This window comes from Cryptotermes secundus, unplaced genomic scaffold (assembly GCF_002891405.2).
Source record: "Cryptotermes secundus unplaced genomic scaffold, Csec_1.0 scaffold575, whole genome shotgun sequence".
NCBI lineage: Eukaryota > Metazoa > Arthropoda > Insecta > Blattodea > Kalotermitidae > Cryptotermes > Cryptotermes secundus.
The window spans coordinates 407,869-429,643 of NW_019731225.1; the positions used below are offsets into that span (position 1 = coordinate 407,869).

Sequence of the window (21,775 nt, forward strand, 5' to 3'; positions counted from 1 at the left end):
TTCCACAGTGACTACATGCAATGAAGCCTTCTCTGGTGGCCATTTCTATAAAAATTAGGTTGGCATTCAACTCACTACAGATAACTGTTTTGTTGACATTAATGTAAAAATTACAGTCAGTGAAATGAAACTGAAAACCATCATCTTTTTCGGCTGTGAAACTACTGTAATTTCTTACTAGCATCTAAGTATCATCTTAGGTAATACCAGTCTCTTATACTTCTTCTGATTACTTCGAACACACATATTATAGGAAAAAATTGATACTGGGTTTCCATATGGCATTCTGATCACAATTACTGTGAATCTGATGGTACTGTTACTTTAGGTAGGGCTATTTAGGCATTTATACTTTATGTAATCACACAGCTTTTGAATGATTTTATTTGGAAATGACCAAATCTCATTTCTCAAAGCCTAATACAACATTTGTTTCCAATAAACACAGAAATCTTGAGACATTTAAAGTTTACAAAAACATGAAAGCACATTACTGTAATCTATGAATTTCCATAATGTAGGAAAAACACTCATTTAAAGTACTAACAACTTAATACCTACAGCATCTAGAATTATGAAATCTTTAAATTCTTACTATGTTGCCACTCAATAATTCTACAAAATATATAAAACACGATTCTGGAGTGTATTTTTAATTGGTGAAAAAAGCAACTACTGTCTGAAATTAAATGTTTACAACATGTCCACTTGAAAGTTTATGATCACATGAAGCCCAGCTTAACTATATCTATACCAATTAAACAAATTATCATAAACAACAAAACAATTGAAAAGTGCTGTATTCTGGAATATAACACCGAGTAGTCCATTGAAAATCATGTCACCTCCATCTTCAGGTTCAAATAGGCTGATCAATACACCACCTTGGGAGCAATTGGAAAGTTGAGAGGTATCTTACCCGGCTTATTCTACCCTGAAGATGGAGGCGATATTTTCCTCAAAAACATCGGTCGACTTTCAGGGGACTACACAGTGTTATATCCCAGAAGATGGCACTCTTCATAACCACTGTTGTGAGAACTTCAAATCCTACATAACAAAACAATTGTTCCATATTATGTACATACATTTCCCAGCACCTAATTATTATTCTGTTCACATGCAATGCAATAAATGAAAAAGTACCACCGAAAAGGAAAAAGTATCACCGAAAAGTCTGATATCTTCTGCATGCTACCTCAAAAGAAAACTATAATTAATACAGATGTCTGGTTAGCCCGTATCCTACGGACCACACACATTCCGGAGTAAATGACCCTTTGAATAAAACACAACTACGCTATTCCACAACTGTACAATTAACCTGTCATCACGGAAGTTAGCAGGCCTATTATAATTTACCATACTAACAATCTTACTTTGCAATATATATATGTAAACATTACATTCCCCGTTGAACAAATATAATTCTGATATACTAACAACCACATAACCTGCAATAACTTCCACCATACTAATTCTGACACAATTCTAAAACACATCTACACGATATGTGGTCATATTCCTTCGACAGCCCCGAGCATTGTTCTCAATGCAAATTAACTCGTTATTTTAAGCAGTTCACTCATGAACGTGAACGTATAAGTGGAAACTGCAGGTCAATATTACCTTCCTGTGATGCAAAATCTCATGAAAAATTTATAAGAGAGCAAAACAAAATTCCCACACCTTTTCAAATTTTCGTGGCCCTCAAGACGCCATTTTATTTTATGAAACGCCATCCAGTAATTCAGAAACACTCCACAGAACAATCTAACGTAAAAAGTATGTGCATTCCGAGCTCAATTGACCTAACCACAGGCTACGTTCTATATAAATCGTTACCACGCTACGTTCAACGATGATTTCAAGTGTAACCAACAGTATAATCGTGTTCATTAAATCATATCACTTTCGGGAACTGTCTTCCGTCAACGGCTGAATCCGTTCACAGGAATGCCAACATAATCGGGGAATTTCGTTTTGTTAATGGCGTTTATATTTAGGAAATTCCAGGGAAGTTCAACTGCTTAGTAGCTATGATTGCTCTAATACTGTGATATATCCTAATGCTATGAAGATTTCTGAGCTACCAACATATAGTACATGCATTTTGTTCAATCTCCTCTTAATTTAAGTTTTGATTTGGTACTGTCGTTCCCAAATATTTGGAGTGTGACACACTTTCAAAACATCTTTTAGCTGTCTTTATATGTCATGATTTTTGGCCGTGTATCCTGGTGATGAGACAGCAACATACTGAAGTTTTCTTTGTGTTTACTTCTAGATGATATAAAACCCAACAACAGAAAATTTGGGGAAATAATTAATGAAAAGTTATAATGAATACTTATAAAAATGATCTGAAAGAGATAAAAGTGAAGAGTTGGAGGCAAAAGATACAAAAGACAGCATCTGCCATAAAGGAGGTCAAGGCTGTTACAAGTCCATAGAGCCAAGAGGCAACAGACAGAAGTAATTTGTTATACAGACATTGTGGCCCTGACATAGCTCAGGGAGTCACTGGCTTCCTATTGCAGTGGCTGGGGTTCAGTACCAAGTCAGATTATGTGGGATCTGGGATGGACAAAGTGGCACTGGGCAGTTTTTCTCCAAGTACTTCAGTTTCCCCTGCCATTTCTCATTCTGACTGTTCCACACTCATTATCCATCATTGGGGACTGGTACAATAGCCCAGTTAGTGGCTGATGTACTAAAGTCTCACCCCATCCCAAGATATAATAAAAAAATGAATATATAAACATTAATTTACAAAATTATGGAATGACATCCAATTTCTAGGTGAACAAGATATTATTTTTCAGGGGAGGCATCAACTTTATGCAAAAGAGTGGAACCCATCTATCATTTACATGGTATTGCATCCAACAAGACCATGATCTTGATACCACGGGGGGAAGGGTAAACCTAACCCTGTTAACAATATGCAGAGGTCCATAGAGTTGTAAGACACTGAGACTCCCACATTTTCTAGAAAATTGGCTCATACATGGTGAGGTTGAGCCTTACATGCTGGCTGCCATTTATAGCCTGGATGATTCCTGGTACTCATTTCTGTTAGTGGATGAGTCAACCCCAAGGTCATAGTGCACCTGGAAGGATTTGGTAAATTGAAAAATACAATGACTTGATCAGGAATCAACCCTATGACCTTCTGGCTTGTAGCATTGAACCCGTCACTGAAGTGGGAACCTCAACTCTCAGAGGTAAGTATGGTCATCAAATAAATTCAAGAATAAATTTGACTTTGTTAATCCTAGTCTGTCACACTAACAATAGTACAAGATGATTAATGCAATTCAGTGTGACTGACAAAGTTTTTAATCTTTCATCCTTTACATGTTTAGGTAAGAGCGACCATCTTCAGGACATTCTATTTACAAAGTAGTGTTTAAAAACTTTGTTAAAAACTAGAACCAATTTGGTTCAGGTCTTTATACTTCTCTTTAAAGGAAGATGAATGTATGTCACGTCGTGGTTCTGTTGTTTGAAAAATAGGACTCTTTTAGTGTTGTCCAGCTGTTCAGGCAATGCTGTGTTGTAAAACTACAACATTTATCAATCACACTCGAAGGTGTTATCTTTTATTCAAATCCAAGAATAAGCTCAAGTTTCAGACACACCATTTATTTATTGAAGCTGTGATCAAGGGTATATAAAATATACACAATATATAACAAGCATACCTTTATTTCCAATACACAGTTCGTAAACAGTGTTAGGGGACTCAGTTCATTATCAAATACCAGTGAGACTGCAACAGTTCATGTTTCTATATAACAAAAGAATGGATCACTTCTGAGAAGGCTGTGAAGTACACTTTAATACCAATAAAACATGACTGTACTGTTCTACGCATTGAAGGCTGTTCACAGGTCACTAACACAAGATGATTTAAGCTATTAAGTGTCACACGTGTTCTCACAGATGCAGTCACCCTATTGTACAATCATCTTAATCATCAAATTTAATTGAATGGACTTCCATGGAGATCTGACCCCCACGATAGCTCCCACGTTTCTTTTTTGTCTTTTCATGTCGGAAGCTCTTTCCTCGAGCGAACTTCAGATCCCGGTTGGCACGTTCTCCCCATGAACCCCTAGCACCCTTCTGCAAACAAAGATACATGTACATGAAGCGAAAAAAGAACTTATCCCAAAGAGAGCGGGAGAGAGAGAAATAAAACATCAGTCCTACACATCCTATCCCTGTTCAAAGTAAACACTGTCTAAAGCATCTCTATGGGTACATTATACAGGGTGAATCGTATAGAACCGGCCTGATGAATTTGCTAATAATTCCCCAGGTGATGCATATAACCGCTCACAATTACGACATAACAATCCGTGGGCTGTGCTGAGTCGAATGGTGTGCACATGATCTGGCAAGTGGCAGCCCTTATGCTGCAAGGTCAAGGACTATGCCAAAACGTGTCTGCAGTGGGCAGTAGACAGTCGTGGAATACACTGTTGAACAGCGAGTGTTTCTAATGCCTACTTGAAAACAGCGGACACTTTCAACACCTGCTCTGATCACGTCACACAATCCAAGATAAGATATGTGTAAATTACTTTAATATTTTATATTACACCTCATTTCGTCAGGCCAGTTCTATATGAATCACCCTGTACTTTGAGTAGACAATCTTATGGAGGAAAAGTCCTATGCATTGCACAAGACCTCCAGTATAGAAATTTTTGTACACATTGTATGTTCAAAACAGAATCCAGTAACTTTCTGATGATGATGTACCCTCGAAGATGTATTAGACACACAATATAGACAAACAGAGAGAGACACGCATGCATGCAAACACATATATGGATCTGCTGGTTCCTGAAATAAAAATTCAAAATATGAAATACACGCTGGCAATTACCTTTCACTCTGAACTCATATCTGATTTGGAACCAGACACTGTTAATATCATCCATGTAATGCAGAAGTATTACTGGGAAAAAGTGACATTCAGGGCAGTAAACAGAGTCCTCATAAGCATCTCCATCTCAGATTATGGCTTCACTACTGCCACAGAGTGGAGAGGTGAGGAAAACAGTTTATAGCTAGCAGAATTAGCCACAACTACATGCCCAGTAAAAAATGTAAGGATATTTTTATGTATTTTTTTTTTCAGAAATGGCAGTGTTGCCATATGAGATAGGAACCATATGACAAGGCAGAGTTCACCAGCCACAGTAACATCAACGATGGCGCTCGCAGTGTTTAAAATGGCCGTGTCAATTCAGAGGTTCGTGCAGTAATTTGATTTCTTCACGCAACAGGAGAAACTGCTACTGGGATTCACTGCCAACTTGTTTCCGTTTACGGTGAAGATATTATGAAGAGGCAAAATGGTGTCAGAAATATGAAGCATGAGGAAGTGAGGTTCATGATGAAATAAGGAGTGGGAGGCCATCCAATATCACTGATGAAGTAATATGAAAACTGATAAAAACATTCATGCTGACAGACATTTAACCATCAATGAACTTCATCAACAATATTCAAGTGTCAAGACCTATTCTCCATGAAACTGCACAAATTGGGTGCCAGAAATGTTGACAATCACAAGGAAAATCAAGTGGCTGTGGTGGAAGCATTCCTCACATGTTATGAGGATCAAGATGATGACTTTCTGGACTGTATTGTAACGGGAGATGAAACTTGGGTATCTCATCACACACCTAAGAATAAGTGACAATCAGTGCAATGGCGCCACACATTCTCACAAACAGCAAAAAAATTTAAAACCTCACCATCAAACCGAAAAATCACGGCAACCATCTTCTAGAACAGGAAGGAGCCACTTCTCATCAATCTTTTGCCTTGAGGAGACACCATCAATGTTGCTACTTACTGTGAGATGCTGAAAAAACTGTTATCAGGCTATTCAAAGAAGCGGGAGAGGAATGCTGATGTGAGGAGTATGTTTATTGCATGATAATGCCCATTTGCACACTGCTTCAGCCACAGAGGAGTTGTTACAGTCCTTCAAGTATGAAGTATTGGCCCATCCACCATACAGACCAGAACTTGCACCAAGTGACTGTCACTTGTTTTCTAAATTGAAGGAAAGTCTGGCTGGAAGTGGTGATAACATGGCTAAGAGAGCAGGTGGGAGATTTCTATGACAATGGAATAAAAAAACTCATTCCCAGGCTCACAAAGTGCATTGCGATCCATGGTGATAATGTTGAAAAGTAAATAAAGGTTTGGCAAAAGTGCTACAAGTGAATAAAAAAATGCTTTACAAATATTTTCTGGACGTTGTATCTTTACTTTCCGAATAACGTTTGTACACAAAGTCTAGAAACAATGTACAATTAAGATAACATTTCTGTTAACTTACCTTCAAATTCAATCATCAAACTTAATTTTCTTGTTCTCACTGCCACCAAACGAGTCCCTCTTCTGGAATCCTCCAGCATTATCACCTCTGAAACCTCCGCGGCCACCTTCACCAAAACTTTTTCTAAATCCTCCCCTATCTCCTCCTCGACCACCCCTACCCCAGGAACCTCCTCCTCTACCGCCTCGGAAATTATCTCCACCGTCACTATGCCTGAAGCCCCCTCGGCCACCATGGAAGCCTCCTCTGCCACCTCGGAAATTTCCGCCACCACCACCTCTGCCTCCTCTATCCTGACCATGGAAACCACCCCGACCTCCTCTGAATCCGCCTCTATTATCTCTACCACCAAAGGAACCTCTCCTATCCTCCCAGAAGTTCTTCCTGCCTCCCTCTCTGTTTCCTCCTTCTTCATCCTGGTCACCATCCTAAACCCCAAAAAGAAGTGTTAATAAGACTTGCCGCAAGGCATGAAAGCACACAACAGGGTATTGCAGCAATGGGTGCAGTAACATTCATGATCAGGCACACCATAACCCCCACTTATGCAGACGTCGCAACTCACGAGTATGTATCAGTTTCGTAAAGTTCAAAAAGCAACAGTAATGTAAGATAATTACATCAAAGAACAGGTACAATTAAAATAAATTAAATAAAATGTACAGTGAAAGTCCACTACTGCAACAGTTGTTAAAAAAAACCAATACAAAAGAAACTCATTACATCCACTTTATAACATCTAGAAGTACAACAGTTAATGAATAACAGTTACTCTTTGGTACATTACAAGAGATATCAGATCGTAGTACCATACTGTGTTGTGTTACTTTTACTCTTTTGGTTAACATCGACATTCCCTGCATTATGCGTCACACAGAATCATGCCAATTTTAAGCAAACATTATCATTCTCAGGACTGTTAAACCAACGAGGCATTCCTCACAGAACCCACTATCCTGCCATATGCACTTTCAGTCTGACAAACTGCACGTTGTGAACATGTTTTCAGCGCAACCAGTTTCACATTCCAAGACTTTCCACCTCTATACTCAAACTGTTTAAATTCTGCAACTATGCAACATCCTTCATGCATGGGTTTTGAGTTTCCTCTACCAGTTTCATGTGACCGAAATCTTGACCCCTGTATATACGAGTATACCAGTCAAATGCCACTTGACAGGTATTCTGTAAGATATAACACACAGTGTCCTGAAAGTACTTGTATATTTTTATGAAAGGGGGTCAAATTCAAATAAATTTCTTAATCACATGATAGTGTGTACATTTTTCTACAAAACATAGCACAAAAAAAAAAACACACACACACACCTCAAAACGTTATTTATTACTATCCACATGTCCCACATCAGTCTCTGCTTAGGAATGTTTCTACAATACGCCTCTGACTTTGGCCCCAAACCACAGGCAAAGAAGGGTTAAATCTGGAGATGGCAGGCCTCTCCTTCTTATGTGCTACTCCTGTCCATGGACTTTCACTGTACCTGGATAATTTAATGACACAGAACTAAACTTACATAAAAACTGAAGAGTACAGTCACTTGGGTTTAACACCATGCAGTGTGGAGAGAGCGCAACATCTTGGCGGAACAGGCTACCTCCGTCTTCAGGGATGAAGAGAAAGCCAAACAAGAAACCAGCAGAAGCAGGTGGTAAGCATGGCATATTGGTCTCTCTCTGAATTACAAGGCATTACAACCCGAACACCAGACTCTTCAAAGTTACTGCCGTGAGAAACTCAAACCCGACTTACTGCTCGAATGTGACACTTTCATGCGTTGCTTTGGTCTGCTAGTTATAAATCCTGAGGTTATGGTTTACCTTTGATTCAAATGAATTGTTCAAAAGTCGAGGGTCAATCTGTACCTCCTCCTCACGCACTCTTCGGAATGGTGTGTTCTTTGCCTGAGTGTAGAGTAAATTAATGTCAAAAAATATATGCGTAATAATTCAAAACATTTCAAGGACAGGATTTAAACAAATAATGGGTCTGCTGAGTGACCAAATGAAACGGCCATTCCTGAGGACTTTGGGTGCTGTTCTGAGGAGCTAAATATATACATTAAAATGAATTAAAACATGCTACAACAAGATCTGTACTTAAAGTTTCTTTGGGACACACATTCAAACACTATGCTTAGAAATATCTTAAAACAATGGAAATCAAACACTGAGATTACTGACTCTAGGTCACCGAAATTGAGCATTAAACAAGGGAAAAGCCTTGAAATGAAAACGTTAAGCAGGGGGTTCCCTGTGAAGCTGAATCCTGCTTGGGAGAGTTTTCATCGGCGCCATAATGGTGCGGCATATGGAAATCCAGTAATTACTCTGTATATGTTAAATGTAAAATTTTGTGCCATTAAACAGAAGTAAAATGCATACTAGGGATTTTAAAAGACAATGTCTGCATGTTTCAACAACTGATTAATTTTCATGCAATGCAGCCGACTTGACTTACAAACACCACTCATTAGCCTTATGAATCAAGTTATCAGATAGATGACTCAAGATTCTGTATTTCAGCATCCCGTTGCAATTGTTCAACTTAATGTTCATTATTTATCGTCTGTCAATAATGCAGCACTCTTCCATTCACCACTCAACTTTTTAGTTTAACATTATAAACTAGTAGAATATACTTTACTAGGGCAACACAACACGCTGTGGAGGAAACACACAAACCAGGGGCAATTTCATAACTGAAAAGTAGGCTACGAACATGAGGGGAAGCTGCGGAGACAAAACACCCAGGACAGATATACATTTATGAACAATGGACGACAACCCGTGTCAGGTGAAATAATATGCACCAAAATAACGTGGGTATAATAGAAACTTTAAAGAATTTTATCTGGTTTTGCCTTGAAAAGAGGACTACAGCATGTGGTTTTAACACAGACCAAGACAGTGTAGAAGTTCGCACGTTATAATGACGAACTCGTCCAAGGTATGACTGGAAGAAAATTCTTAGAAATTCATAATGAAGTACCAGAAAAAGTGCCCCAAACATTCATCAGAGGAATAGCTGACAATATGACTATACGTATAAATGACGCCGATAGCAGTACGGCAAACACACAGCTTACCTTTTCCGGTCCGCCGAAGGAATTACGACTTTTAACAAAGTTGGAATACGGTTCGAGTGCTTGTTTTTTCTGCAATAAGACAGGAAGTGGTGTTATAAACTGAGAAGTCAACCCAATCTTACATACCTTAACAACTGCTTCAAGGTCGGATTTACACATAAGCTGAACAAGATATACAGGGATGCATTTATGGTTGTGGGGGCTCTGGGGCAATCAAAATATGGCGGCCCCTATCAGTAACTATTAATATAGGTCATAATAATTCTTTTTGTGTTCTTAGTCTTATAACAAAAATACAAAATAACTTTCACTGAGGAGATTCATAACTTGTACTATTTGCCAAGTATAATTAGAATGAACATGTCACGAAGGATGAGATGGGCTGGGCATTTAGCATGAATTGGGGGAAAGGAATGTATATAGGATATTGGTGGTAGGAAAGCAAGAAGGAGAGAGACCACTACTAAGACCAAGACATAGGTGGGTGGATAATATTAAAATGGAACTTATACAGATAGAATGAGGTGGTATGGACTGTATTTATCTAGCTCAGGATAAAGACCAGCGGAGGGAGGGCTCTTCTGAACATAGTACTGTACCTTCAGGTTCCATAAAATGCTGGGAAGCTCTTGATCAGTTTCAAAACTGGCAGTTTGTCAAGAAGGGCTCAGCTCCATGAAGTTAGTTACAAAGTAACGTTTTGTGAATTTTGAGAAGAAAAAGTCTCAGGGATTCTATTTCTGTTTTGTGAATTAGCCAGGGCAACTGCTCTGGTCACTTCCCAATCCCAAATCCGATTTACAGCTTACGGATTCCAAACAAGGCAGGAAATATTACCCACATGGCGAGCACAACATTCCCTCGTAAACAGCTGATTACATCTGCTAAGATAGAGCTACAGCTCTGGAAACTGAAAACTGGGCTACAGACAGGCTGGCCAAAGATCAGAAAGAGATTTCTCTCTTCTCCAGTGTCCAGACCAGCTCTGAGGCTCAACCAGCCTCCTGTACAGTGGATTCCTGTGATTCTTTCTTCAGGGGTACAGCAGCCAAGGCATGAAGCTGACCAGTCAAGAATACATCAATCTAAACCTCCACTTTGTCACAGCACAGTGTCTAATTAAACACATGGACAATTTTACTTCTTCTATCGTTATAACAGCTCAGCCATGCAATTATTCAAATAACATTCTTTATAATACTTAGTAGTATCATTTACAAAATTATAGGCCACATTTAGCATAGCTTAAGGCCTAAGGGCGACCCAATCTGACCCCACCCCCCTTTTCTTCTGACTAATACAAAAAAAAATTAAATGGATCCACTCACACTCTTCTGCTTTGCATCTGCCTTCTTTGTATCATCGTCGTCATCATCATCATCATCACTGCTGTCTTCACTAGAATCTTCACGCTGTCTCTTCTGAGCAGCAGCGGTTGGTACAACTGGTTTCTTGGCTGCTGATGTAGGAGGTTTCTGTTCGTCATCATCTGAAGTATCATCAGAATCATCAGAACTTGACTCTGCTTTCTTGGCTGGTGTCTGCTTTGCTGGTACTGAAATAAAAACAAAGATTATCAATTAATTCAGAAGAACAGATGTGGCATATCAAAACAAATGACTGCTCCCTAGCTGGTTCATGACCAACTACAAAATTCCTGTTCATATAACATGTTTGATCAAGAATTTGTTGCTACTGTAACCCAAAACTGTGTTAATTCCAGAGTTTTCATCTCATCGTTAATTTATTTTTTTCTTCATGTCAAAAAGGGGATTACTGCGACACAACAGTTCATTCTGGCCCACAGACCCCTACTTAATATCTACCATGTAACATTCAGTAAACACCTCCCAACCCAATTCATCAAAATTAAAAAAATGCATTATGGGTTTAACCAACTGCCAACAGCTGTGGAACACAGTTGGCTATTCTATGAAACAGCTGCACAATCTAAAGTGCTACTATTTTGTCACGTCACCAGAACACAGCTCCCTCATGCTTTTTGGCTGTCTTTCCCTGACCATGGAATGCATTCTATTTATCGATTATGCACCACGAATCCAAAAATTGATGCTACAACAGCACGGGACAGCTACCATTTACAGAACTCGTTAAAAGATAAGGCACACGTATCTGTCTAAAGTGGGAGGGGCTTCCAACCTTTCACAGGTGGTTTTGCTGGTGCATCCTCTTCTGAGCTTGATTCCTCTGAACTCGACTCTTCCACCGGCTTCTTTGTAGGGTATGGGGTTGATACTGGTTTGTTTGACTTCTTCAATGTGACTGGAGTGGTTACTGGTTGCTTTGGAGCTGAAAATCAATCATGCAGAACATACATATGAGGCTCTCATGGCAGTGACTGAAATATGACAGTGTAGTTTGGCACGTATTTACTGACACTTCAAGCGAATGTGCTGCTTATATCCTCAGGGTGAAAGAGTAAGAAAATTTCTTCTACCTTGAAGATGGAGGATCTGTACACTCCTTTGAAACAATGGTAATCATATATTAGACTGCATGGCATCACATGCCAGAAGACAATCTTCATTTAGAACTAGACCATGAACACAACTCCATAAAACACTTGTGATCCAACACAGTGCACGAATAGCAGTCATAACATGTAAGTACGAGGAAATAAATGGCTTAAACTTACAGCCTAACATAAACTTTGAAGTCTCAAAGCAGAATCCAGTTTCACCAAAAGCAGACTCACTGCCCCCCCCATTCCAGCTGGGACCCAATTCAGTTCACACCCTCAAAAACAATCTTCCATGGCCCATTTTAATTTATCCTATATTTGGATCCCAAAAATTTTGTTAAATAAGAGGGTAGTTCATGACTTATGATTTCAGCATCCTGTTGCACATCTTTAATTAAACGTCTGTGTATTAAGTCCGCCAATAATGCAACGATCATTAAAATATTCACCATTCAACACTAACACGACATGTTTCGGCAACAGATGGCCATCCTCAGGTGTTTCGATATGCCCAAACTGTTAAGACTGCCTTGATGCGCGCCAAAATTGTGCGTTGCAATTATTATTGTAATTATTTATATTATTTTAAGTGGACAGCAACATGCAATTTTAGCATGCATCAAAGCAGTCTAACAGTTTGGATGCATTGGAACACCTGAGGATGGCTGTCTGTGGCCAAAATATGTCGGGTTAGTGTTGGTGTATATTTTAATGATTGTTGCATTATTGATGGACTTAATACATAGATGTTTAATTAATTCATGAACATTAGCTGTGATAGCTAGGAACGAAGCGGTGGACTATGAAACCAGTTGATTTGGGCTTCAAATTCTGTCAATGACATCAGAATTATTCTGCTCACTTCCTTCCCCTGGACACATCACAACAGGTATCAGAGAGTTTTCCTGTGGGAAACACTAAATAATGACTTCCATATAGTACTGATGCTCAGAATGCATGGGGTACGTACTGTCCGTTCACTAATACACAGGAATAGCTGAACCATTTACAGATAATGCAAACTACATACGTGTTGCCTCATCATCTGAACTGCTATCGTCCTCTGAGCTGGACTCTGGTTTTGTACGAACTGGTGCAGCTATGGGGTGAGTTACCTTCGCCTTCAGTGGAACTGTAACAGCTGGTGCGTCCTCGTCAGAGCCTACAGAAAAATCGTGAAATACCACAAATCCCATGATGTTATTTTATCGTGGGGGGGGGTTGGAGAAAGAAAGAGAAGAAACAAAGGTAAAGCCATCCCTGTAACAGGCTGCAGAGGCCAATTGTGTTGTGAGACGTTGAGGCTCCCACATTTTCTAGGCAGTCGGCTCATGGATGGTGGTGAGGGTGTCAGTCTTATGCACCGGCAGCCCTTTACCCCCAGTAAGATTCCCGGTACTCATTTCTGTTAGAGGCTGAGTTGACCCCGGGGCCATAGTGTGGCTGGAAGGATTAGATAAACTGAAAAAAATGTACGTCATCTGGGCTTCTACCCACGACCTTCCAGCTTGTAGCAGTGCCTCAACCAACTACGCTATTACCTGGCCCCATTTTATCTCAAACCCCCTCTAAACAAGGATGAGATGGGTGGGGAATGTAACATACATGGAAAAATATGACAAACAGAAGCAAAGTTCTCATTGCAAAATCTGAAGGGCAGGAGTGGAAGACCCAGACACAGGTGCAAAGATAACATTAAAATGGATCTTCATGGGGGCAGTGTGGATTTGCATCTGGTTAGGAACCAGCAGCAGACTCTTGTGGACAAAGGCATCAACCTTACAGACTTTGGTTGTGCATATACTGAAATATTTAAACTTAGACGCAAATCTCAAACTGAGTGCCTTGTTCACAAATACGTGACAGTATACCTCAATTCAGGTGGATCCACTGCACTGCCACCTAAGTTCTCTGAGGAAGTTCATTTTGCACACAGCTTTCTCAAAGCAAAGTTCACCATTTAGAACAAATTACCTTCTCTCAATGTTTCTAACAATAAACACAATTACTCTGGAGAATGTCCAAGACTCAAGATGCTGGACAATATCCAAAATAATTGTTTAAATTATCTCTTGCTGAGGCAATGGGGTTCAAGTGTAAGATTTCTTCAGGAAGCTAAGATATGAATACCAAACAGGAGGAAGCCTTAAATGGGGAAATCTTAACACTAGGATTATTGATTGGGACCACTAACAAGGGGCATTAAATGAGGGTAAACATTAAATTAAACAGGAGCTGCAGTGTACAAATATCAAATTGGGCTCATATCTGATTACAAGATCTAACCACTAAATGTCTTGACTGAAATGCCACACAAGGAAGACTGAAATGTGGTTACTGAGAAGGCTTGCAGATGGAGAGAGTGATTGAGGAGAGCTGAAAGTGATGACATGGAGGCAAAAAACAAAGAACTGATGTTCTCAGAGGACCAAAAAGTTGAGGATTGTGCATTCACAAGCGGAACCTCTGTACTTACTGTCATCGGAATCTTCTGAGCTGGACTCCTGCTTCTTTTTTAATAATGTAGGTTTTGCTGGTGTCTTGACTGGAGACTTCGGTGGAGAAGGCTTGGACACAGCTTTTGCTTTTGGTTTATCCTCGTCAGATGACGATTCTTGTTTCTTCCGAACTACAGGTGCATTCTTAGGAGGTTTCTGGCCAGGAGATTTCACAGGTGAAGTCTTGACTGGCACTATAGAAGAAGAAGAAACTTCTTGCATGTTAAAGTTAAGCCCTTTTCTATCCTCTCATGTATTTCCTACAAACAACTTTATTAATTTACCACCACACTGATTATGAGAGCATTATGAATCTTATATCTTTGTTCAGAGACTACATCCACTGGCTGGTTTTGGTGTTGGCAGCATCAACACTGAACCTTCAGTTCGCTTAGGGGAGAGAGTTAATATGCTACAGGAAAATATCAACTCATATTTGCTACCTGTGGGTGCTTCCTCTTCACTACTACTGTCATCACTACTGCTCTCCGGTTTCTTCTTTGGCTGCTTCTTCGGAACTGGAGGTGGTTTTGGGGGAGATTTCACTTGCTGGGGCTTGTGGGGAGCTATCACTGGGGGCTCCTCAGAATCATCACTACTGCTCTCTTCTGAGCTACAATCTCTGTGAAGGAACCCAATACAGCTAAATAGTGATGCTGCAGTAGACAAAAATTCTGGCACACAGATCAGCATAAAGAACCAAAATATTTCTGTTTGGAACTTGACTTTCCCAGTAGTCTTACTACACTTCCATGGTGTAGCGACTGTGGGGTTAACGCATCGTGCAAGAAACAAGTGGGTCAAGATGGCTTTGACAACATTCCAGAAGCCAGAAATAAAACACTTTACTTACTTTGCTGGTGGCTTCTTTGCTACTTTGCCATTAACTGGAGCAACTGGCTTCTTAGGATCATCTTCTTCAGATTCTGTAACAGCCGGAAAATAGTCACTGCAAGAGGAGTAGCCGGACAAAAAGAAGACGTTGCAAGAACAGACTCCAAAGAAGAGGAACGGGGATGCACCATTAGCCTGTTCGGGAAGAACGGCCTTAAGGAGGGAGCAGTGTGACGTTGCATGATGCAGGGCACACACCCCCCTCCACCAGCAGTGATGTAACAGCATAGGAGCTGCTGCTATGGTAACAGGCCAGTAAACACTCCACTCCACCCCCCCACGGTGATGTAACAGGCACACCGCTGTTAACACGGGGCAACAGGGAACGGTATAAAAGGCCGGCTGAGCAGTGTGTGAGATAGTGTGCGCGTGGTGCCCAGACAGTGTGGATGGTACAGCTGCCGAAGCCAGTTTGCCTTCGAAGAGATGAGTCCAGTGAAGTCCAGCAGCTACGAGTCGAGTTGCATCAAGTGAATGGAAAGGACTACATCAGAAGTAACTGTGATACTGCAGCTTGCAGTAATTGGGAAACTGTGAACTGTGTGAGTGTAAGAGCGAGTGTTCAATGTATTCGCTACATCCAAAATGGCGTTAAGTTATTTTTCACGTTACATACCCAACACGTGACAGTATTAACATGATAAAACTGGCACAATCCTGTATTCATCTGTTTAACGCGGTTTCTTCAGCGGCATTACAGTCCGTGTCAGTCCCCCCCCCCCNCCCATCTCTGGTGTAGAAAGGATCCCTGTAGAGGCCAGCAAGTTAGCTCAGTATGATGCAACATGTATTCACCTAAGAGCAAACACTGACCATAAGCCCCTACTCTTGCTACAGACTTCCTTTCAGAAAATCGACAGAGTGGCACACGAGCAAAATGCCCCAGCAGCTGTCACTCATCTCCCTGCAACTTCTGCCAGAGCTCAAGAAAAATGATGCAAACCGTGTAAAGCCTCAAGCCAAATCCATCCAAGAACAAGTATCTGTGGGATTCCAGTAAGCTTAACCCATTCCTCTGTCACTTCTATGCCAAGTGTCATTCTCAGATGTACCCAAATCTTTTTATCTGAGCACTATTATTCGAAAATGTAGACAAAATTAGGCCCACTGCAGCCTGGGACCAAAATTACAGCCCAACAGCATAAGATCTTAAACTATTTAAATGGCAATTAGCTGACATTTAAGGAACATACAAGGCGGCAAATTGCATTCCAGGGATGGCTCTCACTTTCCACAATCTTTGAATGACATGTTCATTGGGACAAAACTTTTGGTCTCCCACTGATGGCTACTATGGTCTTCTGGCTTATGTTACCATGGGTTGGACACTTTCATGGGAACATACTGTCTCCGCCTTCAATTAAGAGACTATACAATATCACACACAGTTGGAGGGCATTAAGCAAACAAACTTCATTTTGCAATGAATATATTTACATATTTGGGGAGTGTGGCTAAGAAAAAAGGTGAAGACACTTATGTTGGTGCCAAATTCTCACAGAAGCAACAAAGCCATGACCATTCTCAGTGTGGTGAGCAAGTAATTTCATTTAAGTATCTTTGACAGCAATATGTAGGTTAGCTGCGAACAAGAAGTCAAACTTTTGCCCATAATTACAAACTTAAGGCAAAATGTCCAGAAGTGGTTTCCAACCAAGAGCTTTGAAGGAAAACCGGGAAGAAAGAAATTACAGAGGAAACTGAAAGAAGAAAATAAAATGGTTTCAATATATCCTCAGGGAGCGAAGAGGGTGGGTAGTAAGATATGGACAGGCCTGCAATTCTCACAGGAGTGGAAGCAGAAGACCAAGATCATGATGGAGGACACTTTGAAAGAAGGCAAGACATGAAATGAAGTTAAAAGTATTGACTGAGAACAGGGTCCAATCGCAGCCCTTTGTGGAGCAATGATATGTCACGTCATATTGCAGGCTAACGCTTTACATACGGAAGGCACGAATAAAATGAAAGACAACCTACCTGAACTGGAGTCAGATGACTCTGATTCCTGTGGAGCCACATGGCCCTGTACTTGAACCTTCTTCTTTGGTAAAGAGTTTGTTTGATACTGCTTATACACATCTAATATAGTAGGTGAGCCTTTTGCCAGGGGGCTCTGAAATAATAATTAAACAATTACAAGTCTTAGCTTAATTGAATGAGAATCAATCAATCAGTTTATTTGTTCTGAGAATCCATCCTTGGAGATACAACCTCCGGGTATAGAACAAGTCAATTACTACATATTAAAATAACATACATATCATACATGAGTCAGCAATACTATGAAACATAATTACCTACAGATTTCATACAAATCTGTCATACAATACATCCTCCCACTTTCAGCAATTCAATACGAAAAGAAACCCAACATCCAACATCTTGTAAGATTTGAGGCTTTCACGGCGGTGACTATGAAGAAAGCAGTCTTCTGGGATTTGGCACCGTGTATATGTGGTGTTAACCGACGTTTCGGAGGAACGTATCGCCTCCATCTTCAGGGTAGAAGAAAAATATAAGAATTCTGCAAGCGAAGAGACCGTGAGAACCGGTAAAAGCAGACTGTGTGGAAATATACACAGCTATGTGAGAGCAGAGATGGTAGGGGGGAAGGGCAAGTACACAAGTGAAAGCAGTAGTGTGGGAGGGGTAGGGGAAGGGAGCTGGGACAAGCGTGTTTTTGTGTAGGGGAGAGAAAGGCAAGGTTAAAGGCTGGGCACTAATCCGTAAGCTGAGGGGGGTGGGGGTGGTTGTTATGTTGGTTGGTCATGGCCTGTGTGGCCTTCTGGATCTGGCGCCATATCCCGGATCCCGGGATCCCCCACCCCCCTCAGCTTACGGATTAGTGCCCAGCCTTTAACCTTGCCTTTCTCTCCCCTACACAAAAACACGCTTGTCCCAGCTCCCTTCCCCTACCCCTCCCACACTACTGCTTTCACTTGTATACTTGCCCTTCCCCCCTTCCCTCACTGCTCTCACACAGCTGTGTATATTTCCACACATTCTGCTTTTACCGGTTCTCACGGTCTCTTCGCTTGCAGAATTCTTATATTTTTCTTCTACCCTGAAGATGGAGGCGATACGTTCCTCCGAAACGTCGGTTAACACCACATATATACGGTGCCAAATCCCAGAAGACTGCTTTCTTCATCCAACATCTTCTTTTATTGATTTAGTGAGGACAAGATATTTGTCATAACTTAAAACCATAACACACTCACTTCAGAATTTTTGGGACATAAATTCATCAACAGAAAAAATGGAATGTTTCAACAGCAAGGATTTTAATCTTAAGAGTTAATATTTTTTTAATTTTATCTGCTCAGGGACCTTATTATAGAAGGCAATATACATATTTATAACGCTTTTCTTAAAAATAACTGTAATGCAATGATTTACACGTAAATTTAGTTTTCTTTGTGTGTTGTAATTATGGATGTCCACATTTTTTGTCATACATTCTTTATATTTTTTAATAAAACATATCACTTCAAAAATGTATAACACTGCCAATGTTAAAATATTATAATCTTTAAAAATTTGTCAGCATGACATTCGATTATTAACCCCACTGATAATTCAAGTGACCTTTTTTGCAGTTTAAAGAGTTTGTTTGACACATTCGTTATCCCCTCTGCATAATATATTACTGTAACGCAAGACAGAACTCAAAATTTGAAAAGTAGATATTTATCATACATGGGCTCAACGTTTCTTTTAGTTTCTTTATCACATAAACTACTTTGCATAACTTAGCTCTTAAAATCGAGCATGGGCACTCCATTTTAAATTCTCTGTGATGTAAATACCTAAAAATCTCAGTTCTGATTTATAGGTAATTTTTAAAGTTTTCAAATTTATTTGTGGTCTTAATGGAAATCTCATTTGTTCTGGATGACATGAAATAACAAATGTTTTTTTCAAAATTGATTATAAGATTATTTTTCTCGAACCATATATTTAACTCTCTCATCACGTTTTTTACTTTATGCTGAAGGTCAACTTCATCTGATCCAGTAATCAACAAATTAGTATCACCTGCAAAATAAGATCAATTTTTCCCCTCGAACATTTATATGCAGCAAAAATAAAAGCGGCCCCAGAACTGATCCTTGCGGCATGCTGTGCTCCACTTTCATGCATGAAGAAGTGTAACTTTGTCTATGGGGTTTTCTACAATCTGTGTCCTCAACCTCAACAAACTGCAATCGATTTCACAAATAAAATTTAAACCACAGGTTTATGCCATATGAATATGATTTATCTAATAATATATCATGATTTATCACATCATATGCTTTTGTTAAATCAAAGAATAATCCTATGGCAAAAATTCCTTTACCTAATACCTCCTGCATACTTAAGTCTGACTTGCTGTGTCTGTTGATTTATTTTTCCTAGTCATTCTGGGCTTCTGTTAATACATTATTTTCCACCAAAAAAGGCATTAACCTATTATACATTATTTTTTCTAGCATTTTGGAAAATACTGATAGAATGGATATAGGTCTATAATTTTTTACATCATGAATGCCCCCCCTTTTATACATAGGTATTAATTTTGCTATTTTCAATCTGTCTGGGAAAGTGCCTCGACTTAACGAGGCATTCTAAATATGAACAAGTGTTTTTTTAATATATTTTATACACTGTTTCACTAGATATTCTTGAATTCCATCACAACCTGCTGAAAGTTTGCCTTTTAAACTTTTTGTTACACGTTCTATTTCATCTTCAGTAACTGGACAAAGAAACGCGGAAATTTATCCTTTATTTCGGCACCTGTGATAAATTCCCATTTTTATCATTTTGATTCACGGATCATCAATCTTTTTCTGTGTACGTTCAATAAGTCACGAATCTGTTACACATCAGACTTCCTAGACCTAAATTTAATTCACAGGAAATTATATGAATCTCAGACATTGATACAAACACTTCTGTCGATCCAAAAGAATGACATGATCTGTCATGTGGTCTCACTGTATGCAGTGACGATTTGCTTCCGAAGATGCTACTGACCATGGTTCCATACATATGTGACACACTGTACTTTTGTAAATGCATATCTGAGATGGCTAGCCAGCTAAACTTCTGTGTAGGCATAATAGATCACTGTGGTCACGGTGCAAGGGCCAAGAAGGCCCACCCCTTATACATTCAAATTTCTGTGTACTTTGCTGACTATCCTGTTTTGAGTTTGAAACTTCAGGCACTAAAAACTTTGTAACACAAATGGTGAACCAAACAATGTGTAAAAAAATTAATTTCAACTTCTGGCAGACTCTAGTATCAATTAAATCTGTTCAGTAGTTTCGAAAATTGGGCATATAAATTGGAGAAAGCAAAGTCCGCATTCCGGGTTTCTTTCATTTCATGCAAAGTATGCATAACTAGAACTGTGTATACAGTGGCGATATTATTTTAATGAGCTAACATTAAATATGACTTGCTGTAGAAAATCGTACATTTGAATGGCTAGCTATCATATGTTCGTGGAACAGCAAGGAACATAATTCGATAACAAAAATTACTTTCTAAACCGAGAAATATGGTGACCACCTGCATAAATTTACCTCTTCATGTGCGTGTCAAATAAATATGAATATATCAATACTTAAAACTACTACTGAATACACGCATACCTCAGTTAAGAACGTATCTTAGTGTGGTTTAAACGGGATTCAAAATCAGATACTATATTTTTCGTTCTTTTCTAAGGTTACGACTGCGTGCTAGACACTCACGTGGTCCATAAATATACAACAGTCGAACCTAGTTAGTCATTAAGTACAAAAAAAAACATACAGTACACATGGTTATGCATACTTACTGCCTTTGTCTTCTTCTGAAATATTTGTGCAAGTGAAGTGTCCTTCTTCAATAAATAATCATATACTAATGCAGCAACACAAACTTCATCACCTGCCGCCATGTTGTATAAACCACGAAAGAACTGTGTAGGCCGTGTAGGCTATTACATCAAGCGGCTAGCACTGCTAGTACCACACACACACACGGCGCGTAGAACATGGTGGCTTGAGGTGACGTCAAGGCAAAGAGAACATGAATTCTGTCATGTTCGGTCGGTGACAACAGAATAGCTTTTCTCTCATCGGTGACAATGCAATAGTTTTTCTGTTGTGTGTAAAGAGATAGTTGTGCTTAAGGGCGAGGACATACCAAGGAAACTGGCAACCGCAATTTCTGAGTATTGCTATCAGCAACAGTTGAACACATGTTACTGACTGGAGCAGAGCTACACGTGTTCATTTCGGTTGATAAAAGTTCTTGGAAATTGCAGTTGCGTTGCGGTTGCTAGTTTCCTTTTTCTACCCTCGCCATAACTTAACCTTCACACACAAAATTGTTGTAAATAATTTTAAGTCTCTGTAGCACAGAAAGCACACCTCATCTTCGA

At 39.6% G+C, this 21,775-nt stretch overlaps 1 protein-coding gene across 2 annotated transcripts; it reads right to left on the minus strand.

Moving 5' to 3' along the window:
- Window positions 1–3,693: 3,693 nt before the first annotated feature.
- LOC111866561 (nucleolar and coiled-body phosphoprotein 1) lies at window positions 3,694–21,359 on the minus strand. Of its 2 annotated transcripts, none has more exons than XM_023855626.1 (11): window positions 21,188–21,359; window positions 17,332–17,467; window positions 15,311–15,383; window positions 14,901–15,079; window positions 14,436–14,651; window positions 12,990–13,121; window positions 11,638–11,787; window positions 10,806–11,032; window positions 9,478–9,546; window positions 8,210–8,293; window positions 3,694–4,131 (listed from the first exon to the last, which is right to left on the minus strand). In XM_023855626.1, exons 1-11 carry the CDS (start codon window positions 21,287–21,289, stop codon window positions 3,976–3,978), a joined length of 1,524 nt encoding a protein of 507 aa, XP_023711394.1. In that variant the 5' UTR covers window positions 21,290–21,359; the 3' UTR covers window positions 3,694–3,975. The 2 variants fall into 2 exon arrangements, with proteins under 2 accessions (XP_023711394.1, XP_023711392.1); XM_023855624.2 differs by lacking the exon at window positions 8,210–8,293 and adding an exon at window positions 6,371–6,798 and having other exon boundaries at window positions 4,048–4,131; window positions 21,188–21,357.
- Window positions 21,360–21,775: the final 416 nt, after the last annotated feature.

Bases quoted from the DNA above. Each gene is read 5' to 3' on its own strand.
- LOC111866561 (XM_023855624.2), bottom strand. From the start codon at position 21,289: ATGGCGGCAGGTGATGAAGTTTGTGTTGCTGCATTAGTATATGATTAT. The intron at 11,033-11,637 runs GTTGGAAGCCCC...TTTTTATTTCAG, and splicing joins AGCAAAACCACCTGTGAAAG to TACCAGCAAAGCAGACACCA. The intron at 9,547-10,805 runs GTGAGTGGATCC...GTCTTATTGCAG, and splicing joins CAGATGCAAAGCAGAAGAGT to AAAAAACAAGCACTCGAACC.